The sequence below is a fragment of the Sorex fumeus genome, unplaced genomic scaffold, assembly GCF_029834395.1.
Source record: "Sorex fumeus unplaced genomic scaffold, SorFum_2.1 ptg000107l, whole genome shotgun sequence".
Lineage (NCBI taxonomy): Eukaryota > Metazoa > Chordata > Mammalia > Eulipotyphla > Soricidae > Sorex > Sorex fumeus.
This window is the reverse complement of record NW_026606164.1, coordinates 2,179,191-2,206,633: the sequence shown is the minus strand read 5'-3', so window position 1 is coordinate 2,206,633 and position 27,443 is coordinate 2,179,191. Positions and strand designations below refer to the sequence as shown.

The following is a 27,443-nucleotide window of genomic DNA, read 5'->3' as shown; positions in this document are numbered from 1 at the left end:
TTGCCACTGTTTGTTGTTGCGTGTTGGCTTGTTGCAGCTGATCTTCCAGCTCACTGATTCTCTCTTCAGCTGCGGTCATTCTATTTTTAAGAGAAGAAACTGAGTTTCTCATTTCATCTACGAAATCTTTTAATCGTGACATTTCTGCTCTCATTTCTTCTTGTAATTTGTTGATTTTTTCTGTGGTGTTACTGGCTGTCTGTCTGACTGTTTCATTAAGTTGATTGAACATCTTCATGACTTCGTATCTGAATTCTATGTCAGAGAGGTCCCTTAGGTGAGCTGTATCGACAGAATGTTCTAGATTGTTTTCGTTGTTCTCCCCTTGTGGTGGGGATTTTCTTTGTTTCTTCATATTGCTGAGTAGGTTGGGAACTAGATTCCTTGGGGACTAGGTTCCTTAGTATGGGTAAACAACCTGCAGCCCTGTGAGCGCTGGCCTGCCAGAAAATAAGCCATGCCCACTTTTGAAGCCACGCCCACTTGTGAGGAGGCCACGCTTCTACGGAAACCTGGGTTTGAGATGAGATGGGCGCCGCGTCAGAAGTTAAGAGGACAGGGCAGACGCTCAAAACTGCTTCTCTCCAGGCGTCTCGGGAGACACTTTGGGTCCTGGGTTTGGGATGAGATGGGCGCCGCGTCAGGAGTGAAGAGGGCAGGGCAGACACTCAAACTGCTTCTCTCCAGGCGTCTCGCGAGACACCTGGGGTCCTGCAGAAAGTGATGGAGGTCCAAGGGTCGCGAGCCGGCTGCTGAGCTAACCTGGGTCTGGGATGAGATGGGCGCCGAGTCAGGAGTGAAGAGGGCAGGGCAGACGCTCAAAACTGCTTCTCTCCAGGCATCTCGGGAGACACCTGGGGTCCTGCAGGGAGAGATGGAGGTCCCAGGGTCGCGAGCCCGCAGCTGAGCTGACCTGCTTCCTTGGTTGGATAGCTCTTACTAAGAGGAAATTGCTCTGCCACATTCCTGTGTCTGCACACATACGCTGACACTCTCATGTAGCTGCACTGGAAGATATTCCATGGGTCTCAAAATTCCTGCAGGGCCTCCCTAATTTTTTAACATGTACTCTATTTTTCAATTTACAGGGAAGAAGATTTCTTAGTTCTCTCTTCAACTGGAATATAAATTTTATTAAAATGATCCATGGAACCATTAAAAACCAGTTACAGGGATTGCAAAAGTAAGTATTAAAGGTAATTAATATTTTGGGTAATATTAATTTGGTTTTGAAAGATGGTGTGACTTTTTTCCTTGGTTTGTTTTGGGGACACACCCAGCTGTGTTTAGGGCTTACTCTTGGCTCTGTACTTAGGGATCACTCGTAGCAGGCTCAGGGGACCATGTGGGGTTCTGGGGATGGAAGCCAGGTCAGCTGTTGCAAGGCAAGCACCCTCCCCACCATACTACCTTTCCAGCCCTGTGTGACATTTTCAGCTTTGGTTTTGGGGCTATGCTTTGGTGATGCTTTTGGCTACTCAGCTCTGTGATTGGGTGCTGTGATGCAGGCTCCCATGCAGAGTGTGCTCAGCTTCATGAGCTCTTCCAAAGATTATGGGACTTTTAAGTTCTGTGTTGATGTAGTTAAAGATTTTGAAATGATCTCAGGTTTCATTATTGCCTGGCTGTACCACTCAAGGTCATTTTCCTGCTTGAAATTTTTGCAGTGCTGGGACTGAAGCCAAAGCCTTACACATGGATTGAGTCATGTAAAGAGTCCGTCTTTATTTCCTTCTGTAGGGAATCATTCTATTTCAGTAACAACCACTGAAATGAGGGTTTCAGTTTATGGCTGTTCTTTAGAGTTTTCCATGAAATGCTAGAGTCACTCCTGGCTGGGCTATATCCTTGGCCCTTCAATGTGTGTGGGAGGGTGGGGTGTGCTGCTCTTCATTTCCCTGTTGCCGAGGGGTTAGGAGGGAGGCACCCCGCAGGAGCCAGCTGCCCTAAGAGCCCCCTTGGTGTCAGTCTTAGGCTGTGGGAGACTTGGACCTATCACCCAGAAGTGGGGCTGCTGCATTTCCCAAAGGCAGTAGTGAGGTGCTGAGGGCACGTGCCACTCTTTCTCAGAGGAAACTCCTACTGTTTCCTTTTTCCTTGTGCAAAATGTTTGGATTGAATTGACAGCTTTCACAACTGATTCTGAAGTCAGCTGGCATCCTTGGGAGACCTTTTCCTGAGCCAATTAGTAACCTGGGAAGAAAATGGCTGCAAGCTGAACATTTATATTTGAGCATTTTTTTCCTTAAGAATTTGATGACTGGGGATATGTCTCAGATAGTGGAACACATGTCTGGCGTGGGCAAGGTGCTAGGTTCCATCCCCAGCACTACACAACCATCCTCCAGCTCCACTGGGTGTGGCCCTCGTGGCTCCAAGCACTTCCAGGCCTGAGCAGAGAGATCTCAATAGGCAGGAGCACATGGGTTTTTTTTGTTTTTGTTTTTTATGTAGGAGTACTGCTATTTATTCAGCCATGAGCTTAGCTGATTGAATTGGGCATGAACTCCTCCTTACTTTTTTTTTCCATTTTTTATAATTTTATTTATTGAATTACCGTGAGAACAGTTACAAAGCTTTCGGGTTTAAGTCTCGGTCATACAATGAAACACCCGTACCTTCACCAGTGCCTATTCTCCACCCCTAAAAGCCCCAGTATACCCCCATCCCACACCCTCCGCCTACCCGTGGGGCAGATGGTTTCCACATTACTCTCTCTCTACTTTGATTACATTCAATATTTTGATAACAGACCCATACTCAGATCTGCTGAAAAGGCAACACTAGACAATTTGTTTTCTATTGCTGGTTATGAATAATACGATGTCGCATGACTGCAGTAGTGACCGCATGATTTTGGAATTCCAAAGTTTTAACAATTAAATCTGGAGGGATTTCTGCCAAAACCTGCCGGGTTCCGAGATTTGTTGGAGTCTCTGGGATCATGGCCATTAAGCAGCTTGATCAGGAGCCAGAGAGGCCGTTCATGCACGGTGACTCGGGGTCTTGTTGAGACAGGAAGGAAAGGGCCAGCTCCACCCCCATCCTGTGAGGCTCCGTGTATCTCGTCACTGAGGGCCCAAACCTGACTGCGCAAAGACCTCCGGAGGATGGCCGCCACCGAACCGCCTAGGGGGAGCAGGTGGAGGACAACACCCTCCCCTCCCCCACCCCGGGCGGCCTGGTGACAGTAACCTACTACTGGGCCCGGACACATTTCTGCCAAAAGCTATTGGGTTTCGAGATTTGTTTCTGAGTCTCTGGGATCATGGCCATTAAGTGGCTTGGTCAAGAACCAGAGAGGCCATTTGTGGGAGGTAACTTGGGATCTCGTTGAGGTGGGGAGAAAAGGGCTGGTTCCACCCCCATCCCGTGAGGCCCCGCGTGTCTCGTCTCTGCAGGCGCAAACCTGACTGTCCAATGGCCTCTGGAAGATGGCGGCCACAGAGCTGCCTAGGGGGAGCAGGCGGAGGGACAGCACCCTTTCTCCCCTGGGTTGGCCTGGTGCCAGTAACCTACTGCGTGATCCGGACGCATTTCTGCCAAAAGCCGCTGGGTTTCAAGATTTGTTTCTGAGTCTCTGGGATCATGGCCATTAAGCGGCTTGATCAGGAGCCAGAGAGGCCGTTCATGGGTGGTGACTCAGGGTCTTGTTGGAACAGGATAGAAAGGGTCAGCTTCACCCCCATCCCATGAGGCCTCACGTGTCTCATCACTGTGGGCCCAAACCTGACTGTTCAGTGGCCTCTGGAGGATGAATCGGCCACCGAGCCGCCAGAGGAAATAGGCCAAGGCACGAAACCTGTTCCCACCTGGGGTGGCCCGGCACTGGTAACCTACTGCAGGGACCAGACACATTTCTGCCAAAAGCCGTTGGGTTTCGAGATTTGTTTCTGAGTCTCTGGGATCATGGTTGTTAAGCAGCTTGATTAGGAGCCAGAGAGGCCGTTTTGTGGGCGATGACTTTATTGAGGTGGGGAAGACAAGACTGGCACCACCCCTATCCCGTGAGGCCCTGCGTGTCTCGTCACTGCGGGCCTAAACCTACTGTCCAGTGGCCTCTGGAGGATGGTGGCCACCGGGCCGCCAGGGGGAACAGGCCAAGGCACGAAACTTATTCCCACCTGGGTTGGCCCAGCACCGGTAACCTGCAGGGACCGGACGCATTTCTGCCAAAAGCCGCTGGGTTTCGAGATTTGTTTCTGAGTCTCTGGGATCATGGCTATTTTTTTTTTTTTTTTTTTTTCCCCCTTTTTTTGTAGGAGTACTGCTATTTATTCAGCCACTGATTAGCTGATTGAATTGTGCATGAACTCCACCTTACTTTTTTTTTCTTTTCCATTTTTTACAATTTTATTTATTGAATCACCGTGAGAGCAGTTACAAAGCTTTTGGGTCTAAGTCTCAGTCATACAATGAAACACCTGTACCTTCACCAGTGCCCATTCTCCACCACCAAAAATCCCAGTATACCCCATCCCATACCCTCCCCCTGCCTGTGGGGCAGATGATTTCTACCTTACTCTCTCTCTACTTTGATCACATTCACTATTTCGACACCAGACCCACCATTATTTGAGATTTTACCCCAACACTCAGATCTGCTGAAAAGGCAACACTAGACAATTTGTGTTCTATTGCTGGTTATGAATAACATATGATGTCGTGTGGCTGCAGTAGGGCCATGTGGTTTTGAAATTCTGAAATTTTAACACTTAAATCTGGAGGGATTTCTGCCAAAAGACACTGGGTTTAGAGATCTGCTCCTGAGTCTCTGGGATCATGGCCGTTGAGCAGCTTGATGAGGACCCAGAGAGGCTGTTCATGGGTGATGACTTGGGGTCTCATTGGGGTGGGGAAGACAGGCCCAGCTCCACCTCTCCCCCCATCCCGTGAGACCCAACAAGTTTTGTCACTGCGGGCCCAAGCCTGACTGTCCAATGGCCTCTGGAGGATGACAGCCACCAAGTCGCCAAGAGGGAGCAGGCGGGGGGACAGCACCCATTCCCCCCCTGGGGTGGCCCGGCGACAGTAACCTACTGCGGGGTCCGGACACATTTCTGCCAAAAGCCGCTGGGATTAGAGATTTTTTTCTGAGTCTCTGGGATCAAGGCCGTTGAGCAGCTTGATGAGGAGCCAGAGAGGCCGTTTGTGGGCGATGACTTAGGGTCTCGTTAGGGTGGGGAAGACAGGCCCGGATCCACCTCCCCCCCCATCCCGTGAGATCCAACAAGTTTTGTCACTGCGGGCCCAAGCCTGACTGTCCAATGGCCTCTGGAGGATGACAGCCACCAAGTCGCCAAGAGGGAGCAGGCAGGGGGACAGCACCCATTCCCCCCCTGGGGTGGCCCGGCGACAGTAACCTACTGCGGGGTCCGGACACATTTCTGCCAAAAGCCGCTGGGATTAGAGATTTTTTTCTGAGTCTCTGGGATCAAGGCCGTTGAGCAGCTTGATGAGGAGCCAGAGAGGCCGTTTGTGGGCGATGACTTAGGGTCTCGTTAGGGTGGGGAAGACAGGCCCGGATCCACCTCCCCCCCCATCCCGTGAGATCCAACAAGTTTTGTCACTGCGGGCCCAAGCCTGACTGTCCAATGGCCTCTGGAGGATGACAGCCACCAAGTCGCCAAGAGGGAGCAGGCGGAGGGACAGCACCCATTCCCCCCTGGGGTGGCCCGGCGACAGTAACGTACTGTGGAGTCCGGATGCATTTCTGCCAAACACCACTGGGTTTTGAGATTTGTTTCTGAGTCTCTGGGATCCTGGCCATTAAGCAGCTTGATCAGGAGCCAGAGAAGCCATTCGTGGGCGATGACTTGGGGTCTCGTTGGGGTGGGGAGGACAAGCCCGGCTCCACCCTCATCCCGTGAGGCCCTGTGTGTCTCGTCACTGGGGGCCCAAATGTGACTATCCAGTGGCCTCAGACGGATGGTGGCCACTGGGCCGCCAGGGGGAACAGGCCAAGGCATGAAACCTATTCCCACCTGGGTTGGTCCAGCACCGGTAGCCTACTGCAGAGACCAGACGCATTTCTACCTAAAGCCACTGGGTTTTGAGATTCATTTCTGAGTCTCTGGGATCATGTCCATTAAGCAGTTCAATCAGGAACCAAAGAGATCTTGCCTCCAATTATATATATATAGCTGAGCCGGAGGTGGTTTGTGGGTGTGTTTCCCACATACCTAACTTTTGACCGTTTACTTTCTTGGTAAACTTTGCCCCAAGTTTTTGGGGTCTGATCAAAGGCACAGCAGCAATTTTGGGGTATCTAGAAGTCTGAAGGAGCAATGAGGCTGCTGATGCACTCGCCTCACAGGTACAGTTGGACCTGCTGGCGGCACCATACCCCCAAGGGATCATGGCTATTAAGCAGTTCAATCAGGAACCAGAGAGGCCATGCCTCCAATTATATAGCTGAGCCAGAGGTGGTTTGTGGGTGTGTCTCCCACATACCTAACTTTTGGCCATTTACTTTCTTGGTAAACTTTGCCCCAAGTTTTTGGGGTCTGTCCAAAGGCACAGCAGCAATTTTGGGGTATCTGGAAGTCTAAAGGCGCCATCAGGCTGCTGACGCACTCGCCTCGCAGGTACAGATTGACCTGCTGGCAGCACCAACTCCCCAGGAGCGCATGTTTGCAGGAGGCCCACGTTTGATCCCCAGCATCATTTGGTGCCTGAGCATTGCCAGTGCACAGCCTGGCATGTAGACCCCAAACAGTAGCAGCATCAGAGTTTGGTTCTTGACTTACAGTTTCACAGTCTCACAGAAAGCAGTAACCCTGGGCTGAGGAGGTGAACACATCAGCCCTTCTCAGACCTGTTTTTTTTTTTGCTTTGTGCCCAGCCAGTAAGCCTGTCACTGTAGGCACTCGGCAAAGCACTACCCGAGCCCTGAGTTACTTCTCCCTGAAGGTTAGGGGATCTGAAATGACAATAGTGATGGCTTGTTTCTTTGAACTTCAACTTTCTTTTCAATAGATCTTTGGTGGTGCACATCGCAGAAATTTACTTCAGAGCTTGGAAAAAGGCTTCAAGAGAAACACTGGAGGTATTTTCATTTTATGAGCATTTATTTTATTTTATTTATTTTTTGCTTTTTGGGTCACACCCAGCAATGCTTGTTCATGCACTCCTTGTTCATGCACTCAGGAATTACTCCTGGCGGTGCTCGGGGGACCATATGTGTTGCTGGGAACTGAACCCGGGTCAGCTGCGTGCAAGGCAAATGCCTTACCCACTGTGTTATCGTTCCAGCCCCGAGCATTTAAACTTTGATATCTGTAGTAACTGGAGAAGTGACAATGGGAGCATGTTTGCCAGCTGTCAGCATAAAGCCACATGGGGATTCATGTGTGTTCCTCTTGGCCACATACCTTAGGAGTGAGATCAGGTTTTTCTTCATTCTGGAAGCCTTGACCTGGACTGCCCACTAGAGGTGGTTAGACCTGTCCCTACAGAAATGTCCAGATCATGCAGGGAAGATGGGGGGTTGTTGAAGACTTAGAATGAGGAGGTGGAGAATTCCATAGAAACGGGCCAGAGGATAGTACAGCAGGTAGGATAGGGTACTCGTTAAACTGTTAAGGTCATTTTACCTCTCTTCTGCCTTTGGTGTGTCACTAGAACATGTATCGTTACACTGGCAGCTTGTATCATCTCACTGGACAGGGATGCTTGCGGAGCACAAGCTATCTTCCAGTGTTGCTGGTGGGTTTTTGTTCTGTTGGCCAGGAGATCCACACACAGTGGTGCTCAGAGCCACACCTGGCTCTGTGCTCAGGGACTACTCCTGGTCGTTCCAGGAATTCCAGGAATTGAACCTGGGCCTCCTTCCTGCAAAGCACGTACTCAGTCCACTGACCTCTTTCCAACCCCTTGACCTTTTCTTGAGGATGTAAAGCAGTGGTTCAAACATGACTAAGCTTTAGTGGCTATACATTATTTACACTCTGTAGTTACGTCAACCTATAATCCAGTTAGAATTAAACATCAAAAGGAAAACAGATAATAAGAAAGGATCTTTGTGATATCCTTTGTTTCCCCCCAGGCTTCTATCTGGGTATTTTAAACAAAACAGGGCTGAGTCCAAATGTGTCTGTTTTGCCTCAGTGTTTTGTGCTATTATGGAATCAGGAAGGAATGCTCCAAAGGCGTTTCCCCTTGAATTCATACCTGCACACTGTCATAGTCTACATACTGACATTTAAATCCTATATCAGGACCCTTCCCTCCTTCCTCCGGTGTTTGACTTGGGGGACTAAGTCAAGACTTGCAAAGGCCCAGAGTCCGCCAGCCCCTCCTAAGGTTCAGCTTCTTTGAAGGTGGTATGTGTAGCCCAAGGTCATGCCGCTTGGTATGTGGGTGCTTCCTGCAGACTGTGAGAACATATTTTCACAGATGGCAGTGAAGAGGTTGATCTTTAATATTTTATTTTCTTTTGGAAAATCATGGAAGGTCAGAGTGGGGGTCCCGTACAGGGTGATTTCAGTGATCCTGGGGCGTTTGTGGACCTCCCTCTCAGCCTGTTTGAGGCCCTCCACATCCACTCAGACCTGCCTTAGTTGGGGAATTGCCTCAGTGTGATGTCCTGTCCAATCACGGGGGGCAACTCAGCTTCCTGACGGCATTGACCTGGCACTAATTCTGCTAGGCAGGCTTTCGGGGCTCTGTGTTTTGTCATGAAGGAGATGGCTCTCCGTTCGTACTGCCTGTTCCAGGTCAGTGGAAACACACCCACTCAGCACTCACACTTGTTGTATTACAGATAATCGAGAACACTTGTATCCAGGACTTCATGTACCATGGAATCCACCTGCATCGGAGGTCCCCAGTGCATGCCAAAGTGCGTGAGGTAAGCTGTGGAGTCCTGGTTGCCCAGCAGCTCAGTATTGGTATCTGGGTCTTATTTGCCACCCAGGTTCTCATTAGGAGAGGAAGGTCTGCTGTTAAGATGGTTGGTACGTGGTTCAAACAACCTTGAACTAAATTGCTTAACATACAGGTCTTTCTTTTTTTGTTCTTTTTTTTTTTTTAATGTAGGAATACTGCTGTTTATTCAGCCATTGATTAAGCTGATTGATTTGGGCATGAACTGCATGTTACTTTATTTTTTTAAAATTTTTTTAATTGAATATCTGTGAGATAGACCATTACAAAGCTGTTCATAAAGCTGTTGGGTTTCAGTCCAACAGTGATCCAGCACCGAGCCCTCCACCCATTTCCCACCACCAATGTTGCCTCTCTGCCTACCACCATCCCCCAACACCCCACCCCACACTCCCAGCCTTCCTCTATGGGAGGCACTTTCCTTTTTGCTCTCTCTCTCCTTTTCCTTTTGTGCATTATGGTTTGCAATACAGGTGCTGAGTGGTCATAGTGTTTGTTCAGGGCATCTGGTATTTTTATCAGGACGTTAAAGCTGGAGTAGCTTTTAAATTGGGTGGCTGCTCTGGGATATGGATGTGATTGCCCTGGCTTCTGGAAGTACAAGGGAGGTGGGGGGAGGTAGCCCATTATGACCCCAAGAAAGCCTGGAGATTTCAGTCACAAAATTCACCTACCAGAATTTTCAGCAGATTATGTCTCAGTGAGATCCGTCCTGAGATGTAGAGTCAGGCTGGGGGTATGGCAGCGATTTTGGGTTGTGGGAGCGAGCGGCTTCCAGGGGCTTTGCTTGGGGGGGCACCAACCTAACCCACCCCGCTCTGATTTACCCCGGTCTGGTCAGCCATGCACAGGTTCAGGATTAACTGCGACTTTTGAAATCTTTCGTGATTTATCTATGGGTCTCTGAAATAAGGTCAATAAATGAGCTTTTATAGCTGAGCCAGAGTTGGTTTGTGGGTGTGGCTCCCACAAACTTTTTGGCCGTTTAATTTCTTGGTAAACTTGGCCCTGAGTTGTTGGGTCTGACCAAAGGCATAGCAGCAATTTGGGGGTACCAGGATGCCAGAAGGCACCATCAGGGCTGCTGGTGCACTCTCCCCGCAGATACAGGTTGACCTGCTAGCGGCACCATACCCCCAACATACACGTCTTTCTAATGTCCACTCCTTTGTACAGAAGAGTGGATAGGACCAGGGCTGCCTTTAGCTGGTAGGGCACATGCCGTTCCCATGGTTAGTGCTAGCCCCTCATGGCCCTGAGCACTAAAAGGTGAGACTGTATTATACACACACACACACACACACACACACACACACACACACACACACACACACACAGATACATACCCAATTCCATTGGCAGTTAACAAAAGACCCTCAGGGTTACTGAAGACTGATTTTGTTTACTTTCATACATTGAATTTTTATTTGATATTCTACAAGTCAAATGCCATAAATATTTCCTAATTTTTCTTGTAAGATTTTGTGGAAGGTAATTCAGATTTAGATGTGACTTTTGTCTTTTGACTGTAAGTGTCTTGCATGTCAGCACCACATAGCTAAAGTGTCTCTAGTCTCAGGGTCCCTGCATGGGAGCTTGAGCACTGAGTCACTTCCGCTGAACACTCCCTCGTTGCTCGAGCTCCCACCATTGTTGGGCATGCGAGTGAAGCGTGTACTTTGTAGATGGTAAGTGGGGATACATAAACTGAAAACATTACTTTTTTGTTTTGGGGGCCCACACCCGGCACTTCTTAGGGCTTACTTGTAGCTCTGCACTCAGGGATTACTCCTTGTGCAGCTCTGGAGTGGTGCTAGGAATGGAACCTTGTCACTATAGTGCATTGCAAGTGTCCTACCTGCTGCCCATTCTCTCTGACCTCAAGAAAACTCGCTTTCCTTTATTGATGACTTAGTGTGAAGTATTCAAGTATGAAGAGTACAGAGACGAGCCACTACTTCCCCCACAGAATACAGAGGGCTCTGGGAAGTGTGGGACAGTGTCACACATTATTGGCGCTTTCATATCCTGTTGGGTAATAGGCCTGGCATCATGCCCACGGTGCATATTGGGGGCAGACAAGCTTCCCTCTTTTTTTTTTTTTCCCTCATTTTTGGCAGTGGGAACCTCCATCGATGCTCAGGGATTACTTAATCCTGGCTCTGAACGGGATCATTCCTGGCAGTGCTTGGGGGACCATGTGAGATGCTGGGGATTAAACCTGGGTCACTGCATGCAAGGCGAATACCTTACCTGCTGTATGATCGCTTGGGCCCTGCTGCAAACAATTTCAGAAGGACTTTTCTTTTTATTGGTGAAGAAAATCATACTATTCTAAGAAATTTACTTAGAGAAATGTGAGGGGGGAGAAAGAGATAACGTGTTCAAGAGAATATGGGCTTCTCCAGAAGGAAGCCCAGATGGCTGTTCCGTGTGCAGGCACACCTGGTGCTACTTGGGGTTGCTCTCTGATGCTGAGATCAAGCAGGCTTCTACCTGTAAAGCATGGGCTCAGCCCTCCAGCCACCTCGCACCCGAACGATCACTGGTGATTCTCGGAGGTGTGTATGGAGTAGTAAAAAGGAATGTTGGATTTCACATCAGCTGGAGTGTAGAATGATCTCCAAGTACTTGCTGTCACTGCTTCTAGTGCAGTGTTTCTTCCTTAAGTCCTCTTTGGATAAATATAGCTAAGTGGTAGCACTGTAGCACTGTCATCCTGTTGTTCATCGATTTGCTCAAGCAGGCACCAGTAACATCTCCATTGTGAGACTTGTTACTGTTTTTGGCATATCAAATGGATATGGAGGGAACTTGCCAGGCTCTGCCATGCGGGCAGGATACTCTCGGTAGCTTGCTGGGCTCTCCGAGAGGGGCGGAGGAATCAAACCCGGGTCAGCAGCGTGCAAGGCAAACACCCTACTCGCTGTGCTATCACTCCAGCCCAGGGAATATTATAGTAAAATAAAATAATCTATGGACCAAGATGATAGCTCAAAGGACTAGTGTGCAGGCTTTGCACACTAGAGACCCAGGTTTAACCTCTTAACAGTGCCGCAGAGAACAGCGCACAGTCTCCTGCCCCCGCGCCTGGCTGTCCTCGCCGGGGCCCCTTGAAAGGGAGCGGGTTGAGTTTTCCTCCCTGCCCCAACCAGGGCTCAGGCAGCCGAAGACCTCCAGAACCAGCCATCACCATGCTGAGACCACTCTCCACACGCACGAAGGTACCGGCAGAGGAACAAAGGCATGCGGGTCCCGGGACTGAGATCTCCAAGCCTACTCAGATCGGGGCTGAGCATCCTCCACCCAGATCCTCCAAATTCCAGTAGGTGGGGGTCACACCCACCAACTGGCCCCCTGGCGCCGTGTAATCCCATCAACGGCCAAGACTCAGAGACTGTAAAATCCAGCTCCCGGAAGAGAACAGCGCAGAGTCTCCTGCCCCCGCGCCTGGCTGTCCTCGCTAGGGCCCCTTGGAGGGGAGCGGGTTGAGTTTCCCTCCCCGCCCCGACCAGGGCTCCAGCAGCCGAAGACCTCCAGAACCAGCCACCACCATGCTGAGACCACTCTCCGCACGCATGAAGGTACTGGCAGAGGATCAAAGGCACGCGCATCCCGGGGCTGAGATCTCCAAGCCTACTTGGATCGGGGCTGAGCATCCTCCACCCAGATCCTCCATATTCCAGTAGGCAGGGATCATACCCACCAACTGGCCCCCTGGTGCTGTGTAATCCCATAAAACCCAGCTCCCGGAAGCATGCAGCCGCATTTGCAGCCGCGCTACATCTTATTATCTCGTTCTTACTTTGGACAAACTGGCAGGCTACCAAATGTAACCTGCCCACACGGAAGAGTCTGGCAGACTCCCCGTGGCATTAACAATGATGGGTCTCGTTCTCCTAACCCTGAAAGAGCCTTGAATATGGCACTTTTTAAAAAATCTCAGGGCTAGGATGATGGAGACGTTACTGGGGCCTGCTCGAGGCAATCAGCGAACAACAGGATGGTTGTGACCTGTGACTGCTGCATAGTCCGTCCCCCCAACCAAAAAACAAGGGATAATCTTTATTTAGTCTACATACAGCGGGTTGGGCGTTCGCCTTACACGCGGCCAACATGGCCGACCCGAGTTCGATTCCTCCGCCCCTCTCGGAGAGCCCGGCAAGCTACCGAGAGTATTCGATATGCCAGACACAGTAACAACAAAGTCTCCAATGGAGACGTTACTGGGCCCGCTCGAGCAAATCGACGATCAACGGGAGGGCCTTTACCTTTTTACCTTACCATATTTATATGTGTGTGAGTGTGTGCTACAGAGATACCAATTGTTACATTATTTATGATTTAACAGAAAACAGCTGATGACATATCTAAGCTATGTGGTAAATAATTTTATTAGTATGTTGAAAATACTGTCAGAAAATACTCGAGGAGTCCGTTTTAAAGAATACCTTTTTTTACTGAGGTGTCCTAGTAGTGTTAAATCTGTCATTCAGAAGTCACTTGAAGGTAAAAGTCTCTGTTTTTGTCTGTGGTATGTGTGGGGGTGTTGTAACAGACTGTCATGGTACCAAAGGGTCCCCCTTGGTGTTGTGTGGGTGCTGCAGGGGATTGAATGCAGGACCTCACACGTGGTTGGCCAGTGCATCCCTGGCTCCCAGAACAATCTCTCCTGAATTTGGTCATAGAAATGGTTGCACAACTTTGAACATACCGAGGACCACTGACTTGTACATTTTTGAGGAGTGACTTCTGCCACATGCAGATGTCAGTCACCCTGGTTAAAAGTCTTCCCTGTGAAATGAGTAAGCCACAATTACAAAAGCTAGGAATGTGAACAGAAGCCAAGCTGTAACCTCGCCACTTCATTACAATCAACCAGAAACGATTAAGTTGGACTTAGGAGATGACTCAAGACTGTGTTCTGTTAGGGTAAAGTTGATACATGTTCATGTAGCCTACAGACTTTTGTTTGATTTGTTGATTTATTTTTCTGGGGGAGGGACCATACCCTAATAGTGCGCGGGGACTGTGCAGTGCAGGGGATGGAACTCGGGCCATCTGCATGCAAAGTCTGTCTGGCCCAGGTTGTCTCCTTTATAGCCTATTCAGTTTTTCTCCATTTTTCATTAGTGTAATTTTAGCTCCAGGAGGTGTGAGTTGTGAAAGTGAAGAGAACTAATTGTTATGGAGACAAGTTTGAAAGTGGGAAGTTCAAGGTATGGAATAGTGTATAGAACAGAACAGGGAGTTCCATTTTCTGGGTATTCATGGATTTGGGGAGAACTTGTGCTGTGGGGAGTCTCTGCTTCCTGACACCCCTTTTGGGATATTTGCCATCCTAGGCCCCTGTTGTGGGGCTATCAGACAAGAGGGTAACTTGCACCTCAGCCCTTCACTGGCTCTGTGGGCCTCCCTGAGGCCTGGGCTGTGGTGGCCATGGTGTGCGTTTCTGTGCCTGATGGGCTGAAGATGGAGAGGAGAGCAAGGTCCCTGGGCAGTGACCCGGTCGCGGTCCTGCCTGTACCGAGCCAGGTGCTGCTGTCATGCAGGCCCTGGTAGTTGCTTTGAGGGAAGGGCTGTGTCTGGGCCAAGAACAGCCTGCTCTCCCTGTTGTTTTTTTCACAGTAGGAGAGCAAAATCTTCTTGAAAAAAGAGTAAATTGTCATTCTGCTTCCCTTTGTCTCCCCTTCACTCTAAGGTGCTGAATTATTTTCACCATCAGAAGAGGGTTCGGCAGGGCGTGGAAGAGATGCTTTACAGACTGTACAAGCCCATTCTTTGGAGAGGCTTAAAGGTACACACACATGTTCGAGTCTTGCCTGGTGTGGTGGGATTGGAGATTCTTCAGAGTCAGCGTTGGGGAGCGCCATAAAACTGAACTTTGGGAGGTTTTCTGGGACTCACAGCACTTCTTGGCCCCGCTGGCCTGGGGATTGGAATTGGTTTCGTGCTGCCACACGCTTGGCATGCAGACTGAATCAGGAAGGTGGTGGGTTCTGCAGAGTGGCAGGGCCTCGTGACCTGTGGGTGGCTGGGGACAGGCTGGTGCTGCTCTTGGGAGAGCTGACCTGAGTCGGGAAACTGGAGCAGCTGAGTTGTCTGGGGAGTGGACTGCTTCTGAATGACACCAGAGGGACTCACCCATAAGGAACTAGGTTCCAGAAAGTGTGGGAATTGGGCTGACAGTTTGGCTTCACTTCAAGGGGTCAGTCTAGATAAAGTGATTTGCAGCAAGTCAGAAGTGACAATCAAAGACTTTACTCTGGAGTCTGCCCATCTGTTTGTCCCTCCAGGCCAGGAACTCTGAAGTCCGGTCAAATGCTGCTCTGCTGTTCATTGAAGCATTTCCTGTACGTGATCCAAGCTTCAACGCTATTGAGATGGACAGTGAGATCCAGAAGCAGTTTGAAGAGCTCTATGTACGTGTTCCCTGGCACAGCTGCTCCTGCACCCCCAAGCCCCTGTGCTGGGCCCCTGTGGAGGGTGCTCACTCCCAGCTGCTTGTTTTTAAGGACAGCTGTGCATCCCTGTTCCCTCTTGGTCTCCTCCAGGACACTTAGTTCTCTGTCCCCTTCTCTCACTGTCGGTGTCAGAGACAGGGTAGCTGTAGCTCTACGTCTCTGCTAGAGGTCCCCCTCGCTGAGTGGCTGGACTCTCTGCTGCGTCTCCGAGGCGGCATAGGGAGACTGCCTTCTCAGCTGTCATGAATGCTCTCTAGTGCTCAGGCACCGTGGTGCCAGGCCATGGCCAATCTGGTGAGGCTTGATGGACATAAGGCCAGGCCCTGGGCAATGCATGGCATAAGCCCTGACCAACCCCTGGCCCCCATGCTGGTTGTGTCTCAGGACAAGCCTGCACACCATGCCCCTGCTGTTCATTTCTTCCAGGGCATGAGGATGCCTTGTTTGTTTTCCAGGGGTCTTTCAGGTCCTTGTCCTCTGACGGGAGGGCACTGGCCTTAACTTTACCCTTCTATATTCCCTCATGTTTGCAGGGTTTCCTCGCACAAATGAAAAATAGAATTAATTGTCCTAGTTTATAGAATAAAACGTTAGGGGCCAGTAGTATAAACACACAGATAACCATGTTTACTTATGGCACCTAAAGATTACCCTTTGCTTTCTGACTTATGAAAAATCTCGGGCATGCAAAAAGTTGAAATAATAGTATTCTTCCATGTCTACCTCTTTGCAGCCACACTCCTTACATGAGTATTACTGGCACCCTGAAATGGGTAGCTACTGACATTTCCCATCATGTGCCTTATCCACATGTGTGTTCATATAGAATTTCCTCCGAGGGTCCTTCTGACTTTGGGGATCAGATGTTGCCAGGCAGACCCAAGCTAGCCCCTGGGTCGTGCTCAGAGCAGGGAGGCCTGAGAGGGAAGAAGTCATCCGTGCAGCCGCTGTGGGGCAGGGGCAGGTGATCCTGAGCGTCAGAATCCCAAGAGGTTCTTTACTTCTGATGTTTACTGGGAGTTTGGTCAGGTCGAGAATTTGATGTTGAAATATTTTACGTTGACATCTACTTCAAGGGTTTCTGGAGCTTTAAGGAATTTGTTTTTGTTTTTGAACCACCGATTTTCAGTAATGCCCATTGGTTACTGTGGTGCAAAGCCCCAGGGTTGCACCTGGACCGTGCAATTTTCAGGAATCGCCTGAGCATTCCCCATGGTAAACATGAGCTCCAGCCCTTTGACCCATCTCCCTGGCCCTGTGGATTTGATTTTGACTTTTTGGGGGTTTGGGGTCACACTTGGCTGTGCTCAGGGCTTTCTCCTGACCACGCTTAGGGTACACTCTTGGTATGTGAAGTGTCAGGGATCAAACCAGAGCTGGTCACTGGCAGGGCAAGTCCCTAAAACCCTTTATGAGCTCTTGAGCCCAGGATTTAATTTTTTTTTTTTTTTGAGTCACACCTGGCGATGCACAGGGGTTACTCCTGGCTCTGCACTCAGGAATTACCCCTGGCGGTGCTCAGGGGACCATATGGGATGCTGGGAATCGAACCTGAATTGGCCACTTGCAAGGCAAACGCCCTACCCTCTGTGCTATCATTCCAGCCCCCAGTACTTAATTTTTTTTCTCCTCTCTTTGTGTAACATAGGATGCAGTCTGTTATAGTTTTATTTTATTTTTATTTATTTATTTTGCCTTTTGGGTCACACCTGGCGATGCACAGGGGTTACTCCTGGCTCTGCACTCAGGAATTACTCCTGGTGGTGCTCGGGGAACCATATGGGGTGCTGAGAATTGAACCCAGGTCAGCTGTGTGCAAAGCAAACGCCCTACCCGCTGTGCTGTCACTCGAGCTCCCCTGTTAATAGTTTTAGACAAAGGATTTTTTTGTTTTTGGGTAACACTTGGTAGTGCTCAGGACTTAATCATGGCTCTGTGCTCTGGGGACCATTTGTGATGCCTGGGATTGAACCACAGTTGGCTGTGTGCAAGGCACATGCCCTACCTGCTATAGTATTTCTCCAATGCTTTTTAGAAAAAATATTATCTTAAGCTATTTTCTTTTAGTGTTTGTTCTTTCCTTCCCCACCCTCTGCCTTTTTTTTCCCTCCATAATTTTTGAGCATCCATTGGTGCTCAGGATACTTTGATAGCAGTTACTCCTGATGATGCTCAGGAGACCATATACGGTGCCAGAGATTGAGTTGAGATTGGCAACATGCAAGGCAGGCACTTTAATGCTGCCTCTCCCTCTTTCCCTAGTCCTTTCAGAAAAAGTGTGATTTGATCATTAGTGGGAGGGGCCTGGTTGTGTGTTTGCCTTGCACACAGTTGACCCAGATTAGATCCCTGGCATCCCATATGGTCCCCTGAGCCTGCCAGGAGTGATCCCTGAGTGCAGAGCCAAGAGTCAACCCTGAGTACCACCAGATGTGGCCCCCAACAAATAATAAGGTAAAAATAAAACAAAATCTTGAGTGGGATTCTGCAAAGGGCCAGAGTCACTGTCTTAGGTCTGGCGCCCATGTTAAGGCAGAGAGCAGCCAGACCACTGACAGATTGAGTGGGGGATGGGAGGGGTTTGCGGACAGGGCGTGGGAGGGCTGTGTTCCCATAAGGCTTTACTGATGAGCACCATAATTGAGTTTTGTGTATCGCTGTGTGTCATGGTATGCTGTCGTTTTGCTTTTTTTTTTTCTGTGAAAGATCATGTAGATTGCATGTGTATGTGCTGCTAGGGACAGAGCATGGGTTCTCCACAGAATTCATGCTGAGCTCATGTATAAGACATAGGGAACTCAGGTTCTGCACCCCTGTAAGTACAAGGGTCTGCCCCTGAGCCAGATGCCCCCTGATGAAATCCGTTCTTCAGCAAGGCAGGGCACCCAGATGGACCTGGTGTGGCTGGCTTGTGGTATGGTGAGATCTCATGATTCTGCTGGAAGAGGTAATGAGTCTTCCACATTCTAGAGATGTGACTCCACAGAGCCATTTAGGGAGAGAGAAAATATTTCATGGGGTCTGGTAAGACTACCTAGCTTCCCTTTTCCATTCTTACCTGAGTAAAGGCTTGTGTGGATAGCTGAGCACTGTGGTTTTAATTATGTTGTCACAGGTAGAATCATATTCTGCACGTGGTGTGTTTCACACAGACCCTGGCTGATCTCTGAAGGAAGCAGAGTCCTGTGGGGAGGGAGGCATGGAGCCAGTCCGGGGACTGCATCTTGTAGTTCAGCGTTTCTTAGGTCCCCAAGATGTTCCAGGGGGCCACGACACAAGATTGGGGGCCACAGAAAAAACACAAGGTTGAAGTGGGGCTATGGTCAGAAAAAAGCTGAGAAACTGCTGCAGAAAGACTCAGCTGCAGAAAAGGAGCACGGTGGGTGTCTCTGATCCTGTTTCTGGATCCTCTTTCAGGAGGTGATGAGATGCCCCGAGCTATGTGGGAACAGATGGCACTAAGTAAAGATTGTCAAGTCTCTTTCCCTCCTCCTTGTAGAGCCTTCTAGAAGATCCTTACCCGATGGTCCGTTCCACAGGGGTCTTGGGTGTCTGTAAAATCACCTCGCAGTACTGGGAAATGATGCCCCCCACCATTCTTATTGACCTCCTCAAAAAAGTGACCGGGGAGCTGGCATTCGACATGAGCTCTGCCGACGTGCGCTGTGCTGTATTCAAGGTGAGTGCATAGAGCGAAGCAGGGGCTGCGCCGTGGCCCTGATGCAGCCCTGTCCGGACCCAGGGCCGTGGTTGTCTGCCTGCTGGTGTCTGCTCTGCCCCAGGGACCCGGGCCCCTGTCTACCAGCGAGACTGTCCACTCTCTGCCCACCTAGTCACTGGGTCAGCAAGGTAAGGCCAGCCAGGAAGGACCTGCTGTCCCTGGATCTATGTTGGGAAAGACAGTGGGACTCGTGCAGGGTCCTTCCCTCATCTGTTTCCTGCTTACTCTATGCACTCCCCCTCCTAGTCCCACTGTCTCTGAGTGCTCCTCACAGAGCCTGCTCACTGGAGGAGGAGCCTGTCAGTCACAGAGGCCCCGCCCTTGCAGGGCCTTTCTGCTCACTGTTTACTCTCCCCTGGCTCACTGCTGTGGTTCATGGGACTTCCATGTCCCCAGTCTCGTTTTTGATGTCTTGGGTAGCTCCTGCCTTGGCCACTAGGTGTGATAGCAGTGTGTGTCCCATTATCTACCTGCCCTGTCCACTAAACATGATGGTGGACGTGGGTTCTGAGTGTCCCACGCCCTGGCCACTAGACATGATAGTGGATGTGTATCCTGAATGTCCGGACACCCTGCCCTGGCCACTAGGTGTAATAGTGGCATGTATCTGAGTGTCCACTCTGCCCTGCCCACTAGATGTGTGGACAAGTATCTGAGTGTTCACCCTACCATGTTCTCTAGGTGTGAGGGTAGAAGGGTGTTTAGGTGTCCACCTTGCCTTGCCCACTAGACATGGTAGTGGATGTGTGTCAAATGTCCACTGGACATGATGGTGGGCGTGTGTCCAAGTATCCCCGACAGCCCTGGCCCCTCCAGAAATGTGTCGTAGCCACGGCTGCTCGTCCCTCTGGTGAGTTTTCACAGGCAGCCCCTGAGCCCCTGGATCCTGCATGGGCTTCTTGTCTGCCTCTCACATGCCATGAATCTTAGTCTTCAGTTTTTCACTGTATTTTACTTTCTTTTCCAAATTATGCCCTAGTCTGGCCTTGCATGTCCTTTCACTACACTGGAAGGACTAGGAGTGTGGGGGAGACTCAGCTCCCTCTGGGATCGTCTTTACTGGCAAGTGATTCTTGGGCTCCTGCTTGCGGTTTACCCCATCAACAGCTGTTTTGTGTTTCTCTTCAGCTGCAAAAACTGTTGAACATGTAGCTAGGAGAGAACACCGAGAAGCACTTAGTTTCCTCTTGACTGAATGAAATAATGACAATGAGTAACCATCCTGAAATTCTACCGAGTCTTTGCGAGTGAACTTTTTATGTGAAGCTTTTTGAACTGTGTTATTTCTTCCATATGTTTCCTTACCAGCAGCGTTAGAGAACATGAAAGATCTTCGGGGACATTTCATTGCTTCTGCTCTAATTATGAACCATTTACTTTTCTCCTTTCTTGTAGTGCCTGCCAATCATTTTGGATAACAAATTAAGCCATCCACTATTAGAACAGCTTTTGCCAGCCCTAAAGTACAGTCTCCATGACAATTCTGAGAAAGTGAGAGTGGCTTTTATTGACATGCTGCTGAAAATCAAAGCTTCAAGGGCGGCAAAGGTAGGGAGCTGGGGCTTCTCTCGGACTGTGTCTTCAACCGAATAGCCAGGCTCTTCAGATCCCACACTGAGAACCAACCAACACTATTAGTATGTTCTGTTGTCTTCTACTTATGGTGTTAGATCTTTGTTTTCTGCTTTTTCTGGAAATTTCTAGAAATGTGCTTCTGATAGTCACTTATGTTAAACATTCCAGCCTTGATTTCTTACCCTCATGCTACCCATGAGTATCTTTGTTGAAATATTCAAATGCTTGCCTCATAATAAGTTCTTACATATAAGTTCCTACATATAACTTACATAATAAGTTCTTACTTGGGAAATACTGATTTTTGTCACCCTCTCCTGCCATGCCTTCCTTACAAAAGGAAGCAGGGGATACTGTTTTCAGCATGATGCATGTTTGATTCATAATAACATACATTCAAACTGTTGTGGGTTGTGCCGGAGCGATAGCATAGCGGGTAGGGCATTTGCCTTGCACTCAGCCGACCTGGGTTCGATCCCCGGCATCCCATATGGTCCCCCAAGCACCGCCAAGAGTAATTCCTGAGTGCAGAGCCAGGAATAACCCCTGAGCAACGCTGGGTGTGACCCAGAAAGCAAAAAAAAATATATATATATATATATATATATATATATATATATATGTTGGGGGTTGCAAAAAACATGGTGACAGTGAAAGGTTTCTACACATGTAATGAATGAAACTAGACTCAGCATCCTTGTGTCCTTGTGGACCTGAGGTGTTTCTGGCAATGCTCACCTGGTCTCCAGGGGAAAAATGTAAGACACCCAAGAGACTTTCTTTAGCTCCTGTTGCTATGGCTCTTCTGAGAATGTGTTTACCGGCTTCCAGAGTTTAGGAGTTCTGAGCTGTTGTGGGAGTTTCTCTTCTCTGCATAGTGATTCTCTCCACTTCACTCATCTGTGGTTCTGACACGGGGACAGCTGCTCTGCGTCACTGTTGACTGGCTGCATAGGCCAGGGAGCCACCTGTAAGGTGTGGCACAGTGGGTGGGCAGGGAAATATTGGCAGCTGTGTAAGTAGGGACACGTATTTGCTCAGACGTGATCATGAAGGAGCCAAATGACTGTCAGTTGCCTGAGGGGAGGGATTGACTGTCTGGGCTAAAGGTGTCGCGGGGCCTCCTCTCTGCAGCTATGACCTCCTGGCCCTGACTGCACAGCCAGGCTCAGTGCAGAGCTGGCAGTCTTGGGAAAGTATGTCACAGACCTGCCAGCTCACTCTTCATAAACCAAATCACAGAATGTCAGGTATATGCGAGACAGCGGTGGGGGGTGGGGCGTTGGGGTGTGGGGGTGCCCAGGAAACAGGTCCCAGGTGAGGATTAGGTGCCAGGTATTAGGAATGTAGCACCATTGGCTTTTTGGTTTGGTTTGGGGGGGCCACCGGAACTACGCCTGTGGTGCTTGAGGGCCAGGCGAAGCTGGGATGGAGTGTGGAACCTGTGTGTGCCCATCCAGATCTCTCCCTGGGCCCCATGTTGGTGTTTTTAGTAGTCACGTAGGCATGGACACAGGTGCCCTGCCCAGAGCTGCCTGGGAGTGCAAGCCCCCTGGGTGACCTCTGCCCACTTCATGAATCATCATAAATCAATGAGTATAAGTACATTTTTTCATTTTAGAATGCTTCTAGAATATGGTGATTGCGAGGACACTGTCCCCAGTGCGCATGCCATTGAGGTGGGATCTGAACCTGTCACCAGTCAAGTCCCTGTACTACTCTGGTGACATTTGCTTCATGCTTTAATCTCCTGGGGAGTTTGGCATTTGGTGGCATGCACCCTAATGCTTTTGAACAGACTGGCCACCTGACAGTGACCTGTGTAGCCTGGTTGGTGTCTGTGTCCCCCAAGTGCCTCTCCCCATACTATTAGTATGGAACCCTCCGACAAATTGGATTCATTTCCCAAGTTGATGCGCCCAAAGTTGGACATTTAGCACAAAAATTTGTAAGTCTACAACTGTACCTCATGGTGTTTCACTAATAAAAAAATTTAAAAAAAAACAAAAACAAAGTTGGACATTTGTAAGTGATCAGACGAGTGTTGTGATCATCGGAGTTTGCTCCGTATCAGACAAAGTCCTAACCGATGACAGGTGAATGCTTTCCCAGGGCTGCTAAATTCTAGCTTCTCTCCAGAAGTCAGACTCTGTCCTCGTCATCTGGGTGACTTTCTGGTACCTAACACTCATTTCCTCTTGAATCAGTGTTAGGGGTTTGCTTTCAGTGTGCAGGATTACAAGACACTGATGGCTTTTGTGTTTTTCTGTGCAGTTTTGGAAGATATGCCCCATGGAGCACATCTTGGCTCGCTTGGCGTCGGATTCCAGGCCTGTTTGTCGGCGCCTGGTGAGCCTCATCTTTTCCTCGTTCCTGCCTGTGAACCAGCCCGAGGAGGTGTGGTGTGAGCGATGTGTCACGCTGCTGCAGATGAACCACGCAGCTGCCCGAAGGTTCTACCAGTACGCCCACGAGCACACCACCTGCTCCAACATAGGTACCCACTTGGTCCGCATCCTCGTGGTCGGGTGTGTTCAGTCTGTGCACAGAAGCACCGCACTTTGGACTTTAGGGCACTTTTAAGGATCTTCTTAAAATAATGCTTCTCGTTATTTTGGGGGTCATAATTAACCATCAGAAACACAAAGATTCTTTATTGTGTCCAATGCTTTAGCAAAGCTGATTCATGTGATTCGCCGCTGCTTAAATGCCTGCATCCAGAAGGCACTGAGGGAGGAGTGCCCAGAGGACAACGAGGAGAGAGAGAAGGAGAATGTGAGTATAAGTCACCCTGACCGCTGTGAGGAGAGATTGGGCATTTCTACTCTGCCACTGCGTAAAAGGCAAAGTGGCAAATTCGAGAGATCCTCTCAAGCATGGTTGGCTGCATTAGGGAAATTGTGTTTTGCATATATTTCTTTTTTTCTTTTTTTTAAAATTTTTATATTTTTTCCCCTTTTTTATAATTTTATTTATTGAATCACCGTGAGAACAATTACAAAGCTTTCAGGTTTAAGTCTCAGTCATACAATAAACCACCCGTACCTTCAACAGTGCCCATTTTCCACCATCTTTTTTTAAATAATTTTTTCTTGTTTTTAATTTTCCCCCACTTTATTTAAACACAGTGGTCTACAATGTTGTTCATGATGCATTTGTTACAGGCATTCAATATTCTCGTATCAGTCCCACCACTGCTGTGTCCTTCCCTCCACCATTGACTATTTTCCCAGCCACCCCTCAAGTCTGCCCCTCAGCAGCCTCAAATAATTTATTTTTTATTGTTTGTTACCACTAAGTGGCTAATGTAATTATCAAAAAAATACTTCAGTAACAGAAAATTCGAAAATTGTTATACCTCACCATGGGGACAGTGTTATACCTCACACTGTCAGCTCACACCAGCTGTACCACACTCAGGCCAAGTCAGACAAGTAGGAAATCATGGTAAAGCCAATCTGAAGCAGAATGCTGCTCAATTATACCTTTCCTCTCTATTCAGTCTTACCCCAACTGCAAAATGAACTGCAGTAGGAAGACTAATTCCTTTCAAAAACATGTGTGACCCCTTGCACACTTGCACTGGCAGCGGAGATAGCGTCTCACAGCCACTCCTGTGGGCGTGCCCAGGCCGCTCCATCTGAGCTCCTGTTGTTGTGGGGTCCTTTCCTGTCACTGCCCTTGGTTTCTGCTGTGACTGGCCTCACACGTGTATTTGGTGGCAGTGCTGTCCAGGGGCTGTCCACCTACGGAGCTTGCACATGTGTGCTGGCCTCAGAGGTGGCACACGGAACAGGAGATCTCCCAGTATAGCAGCTCTGGAGCCAGACCACAGCCTCAGGCTTCTGTCACTGACATGTCCCCAGGCTCCTGTAAGTTCTTGGCCATTAGCCCCTTATGGATATCTGATAAGCCCATGTCACAAAAGGGCACTTTCATTCTTGTACATTAGCCTTTGGGGGGGTGGGGTCGTATTTTCGTTTGTTTCGTGAGTAAACAACGAATCCCTCCTGCTGCCTGTGTTCGGTAGTCTCAGACTACTTCCCCCACCCCGGCGAGGTCTATGGCGATGGGCAGACAAAGGAAGGAAATGAGGGCCAGGCTGGTTGGTGTCAGTTATAGTTTATTCCATTCCCATCTCCATTCTCCTCTGATTCTCCTGCTTCTTCCTCCCCCATGCTACTTCATTCTCCTCCTCGATCCCCCTTCATTCTCCTTCTGGCTTTGGAATCTGGATCCCCTTTCTCCTTCTCCTTCTGGAGTCTGGATCCGGATCCCCCAGCCCACTCTTACTGCCTAGTTAAATCCCCCCGCATGAGGGGTTGGGACTTACACAGAGGTGTGGTCACAATCAATAGGGGTAAAGTTCTTTCCCTGGGGAAAGCCGCTTCTAGGAGATTCTCATTTAGCAGGTCGACCCACCCTAGAGCAGAATCCTATGGGTGTGTTTCTCCTCTCCTTGTCCAACAAACATATGCCATTCATAATATTAATCATTTTGTATGGACACAGTAAGAGAAACATTAAGCTTATAGAATTGCTCTCCTAGGGCCATCTCAATCTCAGACTACAGTGCTCAGGCCAGATAGTCTTTCCTATCCCTAGCAGGGTCCAAGTCTCGTCGTTACTTTTGGATCATGGCAGCATCTGTCCATGTCCGTGATCAAGCTCTTATAGTTAAGAATCGTGGCACTTTGGCCTGGCCCATTTCGATGCCAGGGTAGCTCACAGCTTGCCCTGGGTCCATTCATTCCCTCGTAAGGACCCTGGTTTTGGGGTGCTAGGAACTAAGGGCAACTGAGGCTTAAGTTGAGAAAGCAGATGCCCAGGAGTGAATAATATTCAAAGCCAATTAAATCCTAAGTTACAAAAGCATAATATTAACTGTCTTCCTGTATCTATACAAAAAGGACATTACTTTTTTTAATATATATATAATTCATTTATTTATTTATTGAATCACTGGGAAAAGTTACAAAGCTTTCAGGTTTAGGTCTCAGTCATGCAAATATCAAACACATTTCCCTTTACCAATACTTATTTTTTACCACGAAGAACCCCAATAAAACCCCACCTCCCACCCCTCCCAATGCCTGTGAGGCAGATGAATTCTAGTTAACACTCTCTGCTTTGACTAGATTCATTGTTTCGATAAAAGATGCACCATTGTTATTTAGAGTTTACCCCCCCCCCCCAATCAGGCATGCTGAAAAAGCGTTGTGAAATGATTTGCTTTTCTACAGCTGGGTTCAAGAATTAAATGTTGTCTATTGCTGCCGCGCGGTTTTGGATTTCTGCTATTTTACTTATTAACCCTGGAAGTATTTCTACTGAAAGTCAGATAATTAAGAGATTGGTTACTGTGCTCTGGAGTCGTGGCCGTGCCGGAGAGCCGCTCGTGGGGGGCAACTGGTGACCTCGGTAGGGCGTGAGGAACGGGCCGGAACACCCCCCTTCACATGAGGTTTTAGTCGCCCCCACACCCCCGACTCATACCTGCTCTCCACAAGGCTCCCATGTGGCTACCATCTTTCTTTCCAGAGGGAGGAACATTACTTTAAACTATTCAAAAGACATAAGGAGAAGAGAAAGGCAGTATTTCACTCATACATATAAAATCATAGATCTCTGAGGAATCTGACCTTACGAGTTAACAGAGTCTGATTAGGGGAAAAAGCTGAATAACTGGTTGGAGAAGAGAGCATAGAAAAGTGGTTACAGATAAACAAAGGAATGGGAGTAATTCGGGGCACTGTAAAGGTAAAGGCCCTCCCGTTGATTGTCCATTTGCTCGAGCGGGCCCAGTAACGTCTCCATTGGAGACTTTGTTGTTACTGTGTCTGGCATATCGAATACTCTCGGTAGCTTGCCGGGCTCTCCCAGAGGGGCGGAGGAATCGAACTCGGGTCGGCCATGTTGGCCACTTGTAAGGCGAACGCCCTACCCACTGTGCTATCGCTCCACTGTGATGGGCGTAACTCAATGAACCTAAGCTCCTTGTGGCAAGGGGGAAAGGACAAACCAATGTTAGGCCTAAAATATTTGGAGCTATATTCTAGCAGTTTTGTTCTTTTTTCAGTTTTTGGCCCACAGCTTATGGTGCTTAGGGTGTACTCCCTGCTCCTCTCAGAGATCACTTCTGCTGGAGCCATATGGGGGGCCAGGGATTGAACTTGGGTTGGCCTTTCTCGCCGAACTTGCTCTCTGACCCCTGCCAGCTTTTCTGTTGAATGTAGTTCCAGTTTGTCTATCTTTGCTTTTTACTGTCTTTTGCTTTTAGGCGTAGTTCCCCAAGATCCCTGCCCTGTGTTTGTCACCTCTATATGCTTTATGGTTTCAGAGTTCATATCAGGCTTTTTTTTTTCTTTTTGGGTCACACTCGGCAATGCACAGGGGTTACTCCTGGCTCTGCGCTCAGGAATTACCCCTGGAGGTGCTCAGGGGACCATATGGGATCCTGGGAATCGAACCCAGGTCGGCCGCATGCAAGGCAAATGCCCTACCTGCTGTGCTATCGCTCCAGCCCCATATCAGGTCTTTTAATCTAGTTTGAATTCACTTTTGTCTGTGGGTTAGCGAGAAGTCCAGCTTCATTCTTTTACATGTGGATGTACAGGTTTCCCAGCATCACTGTTGAAGAGCCACGAATATTCACATCGGAGCCAGGGTGGTCAGGGACTACTTCAGGCTTGGTGTGAATGGCTCTGCCGAAGGCCGGTGGCCAGTGACCTGAGATGTTTCCTGGATGTAGCTGTGATTCAGTGGTGGTGACATGAAGGAAATTTGTTTCCTTTGCC

General features: G+C 49.0%; 1 protein-coding gene across 1 annotated transcript in view; it reads left to right on the top strand.

Moving 5' to 3' along the window:
• NCAPG2 (non-SMC condensin II complex subunit G2) overlaps positions 1-27,443 on the top strand; it is a 67,077-nt gene that overhangs the window by 17,165 nt on the left and 22,469 nt on the right. The window contains exons 7-15 of the mRNA XM_056134807.1: positions 1,089-1,183; positions 6,979-7,048; positions 8,765-8,851; positions 14,588-14,683; positions 15,183-15,308; positions 18,850-19,029; positions 20,467-20,619; positions 22,921-23,143; positions 23,321-23,421. Coding sequence (XP_055990782.1) covers positions 1,089-1,183; positions 6,979-7,048; positions 8,765-8,851; positions 14,588-14,683; positions 15,183-15,308; positions 18,850-19,029; positions 20,467-20,619; positions 22,921-23,143; positions 23,321-23,421 — 1,131 coding nt within the window. The remainder of the gene's footprint in view (positions 1-1,088; positions 1,184-6,978; positions 7,049-8,764; positions 8,852-14,587; positions 14,684-15,182; positions 15,309-18,849; positions 19,030-20,466; positions 20,620-22,920; positions 23,144-23,320; positions 23,422-27,443) is intronic.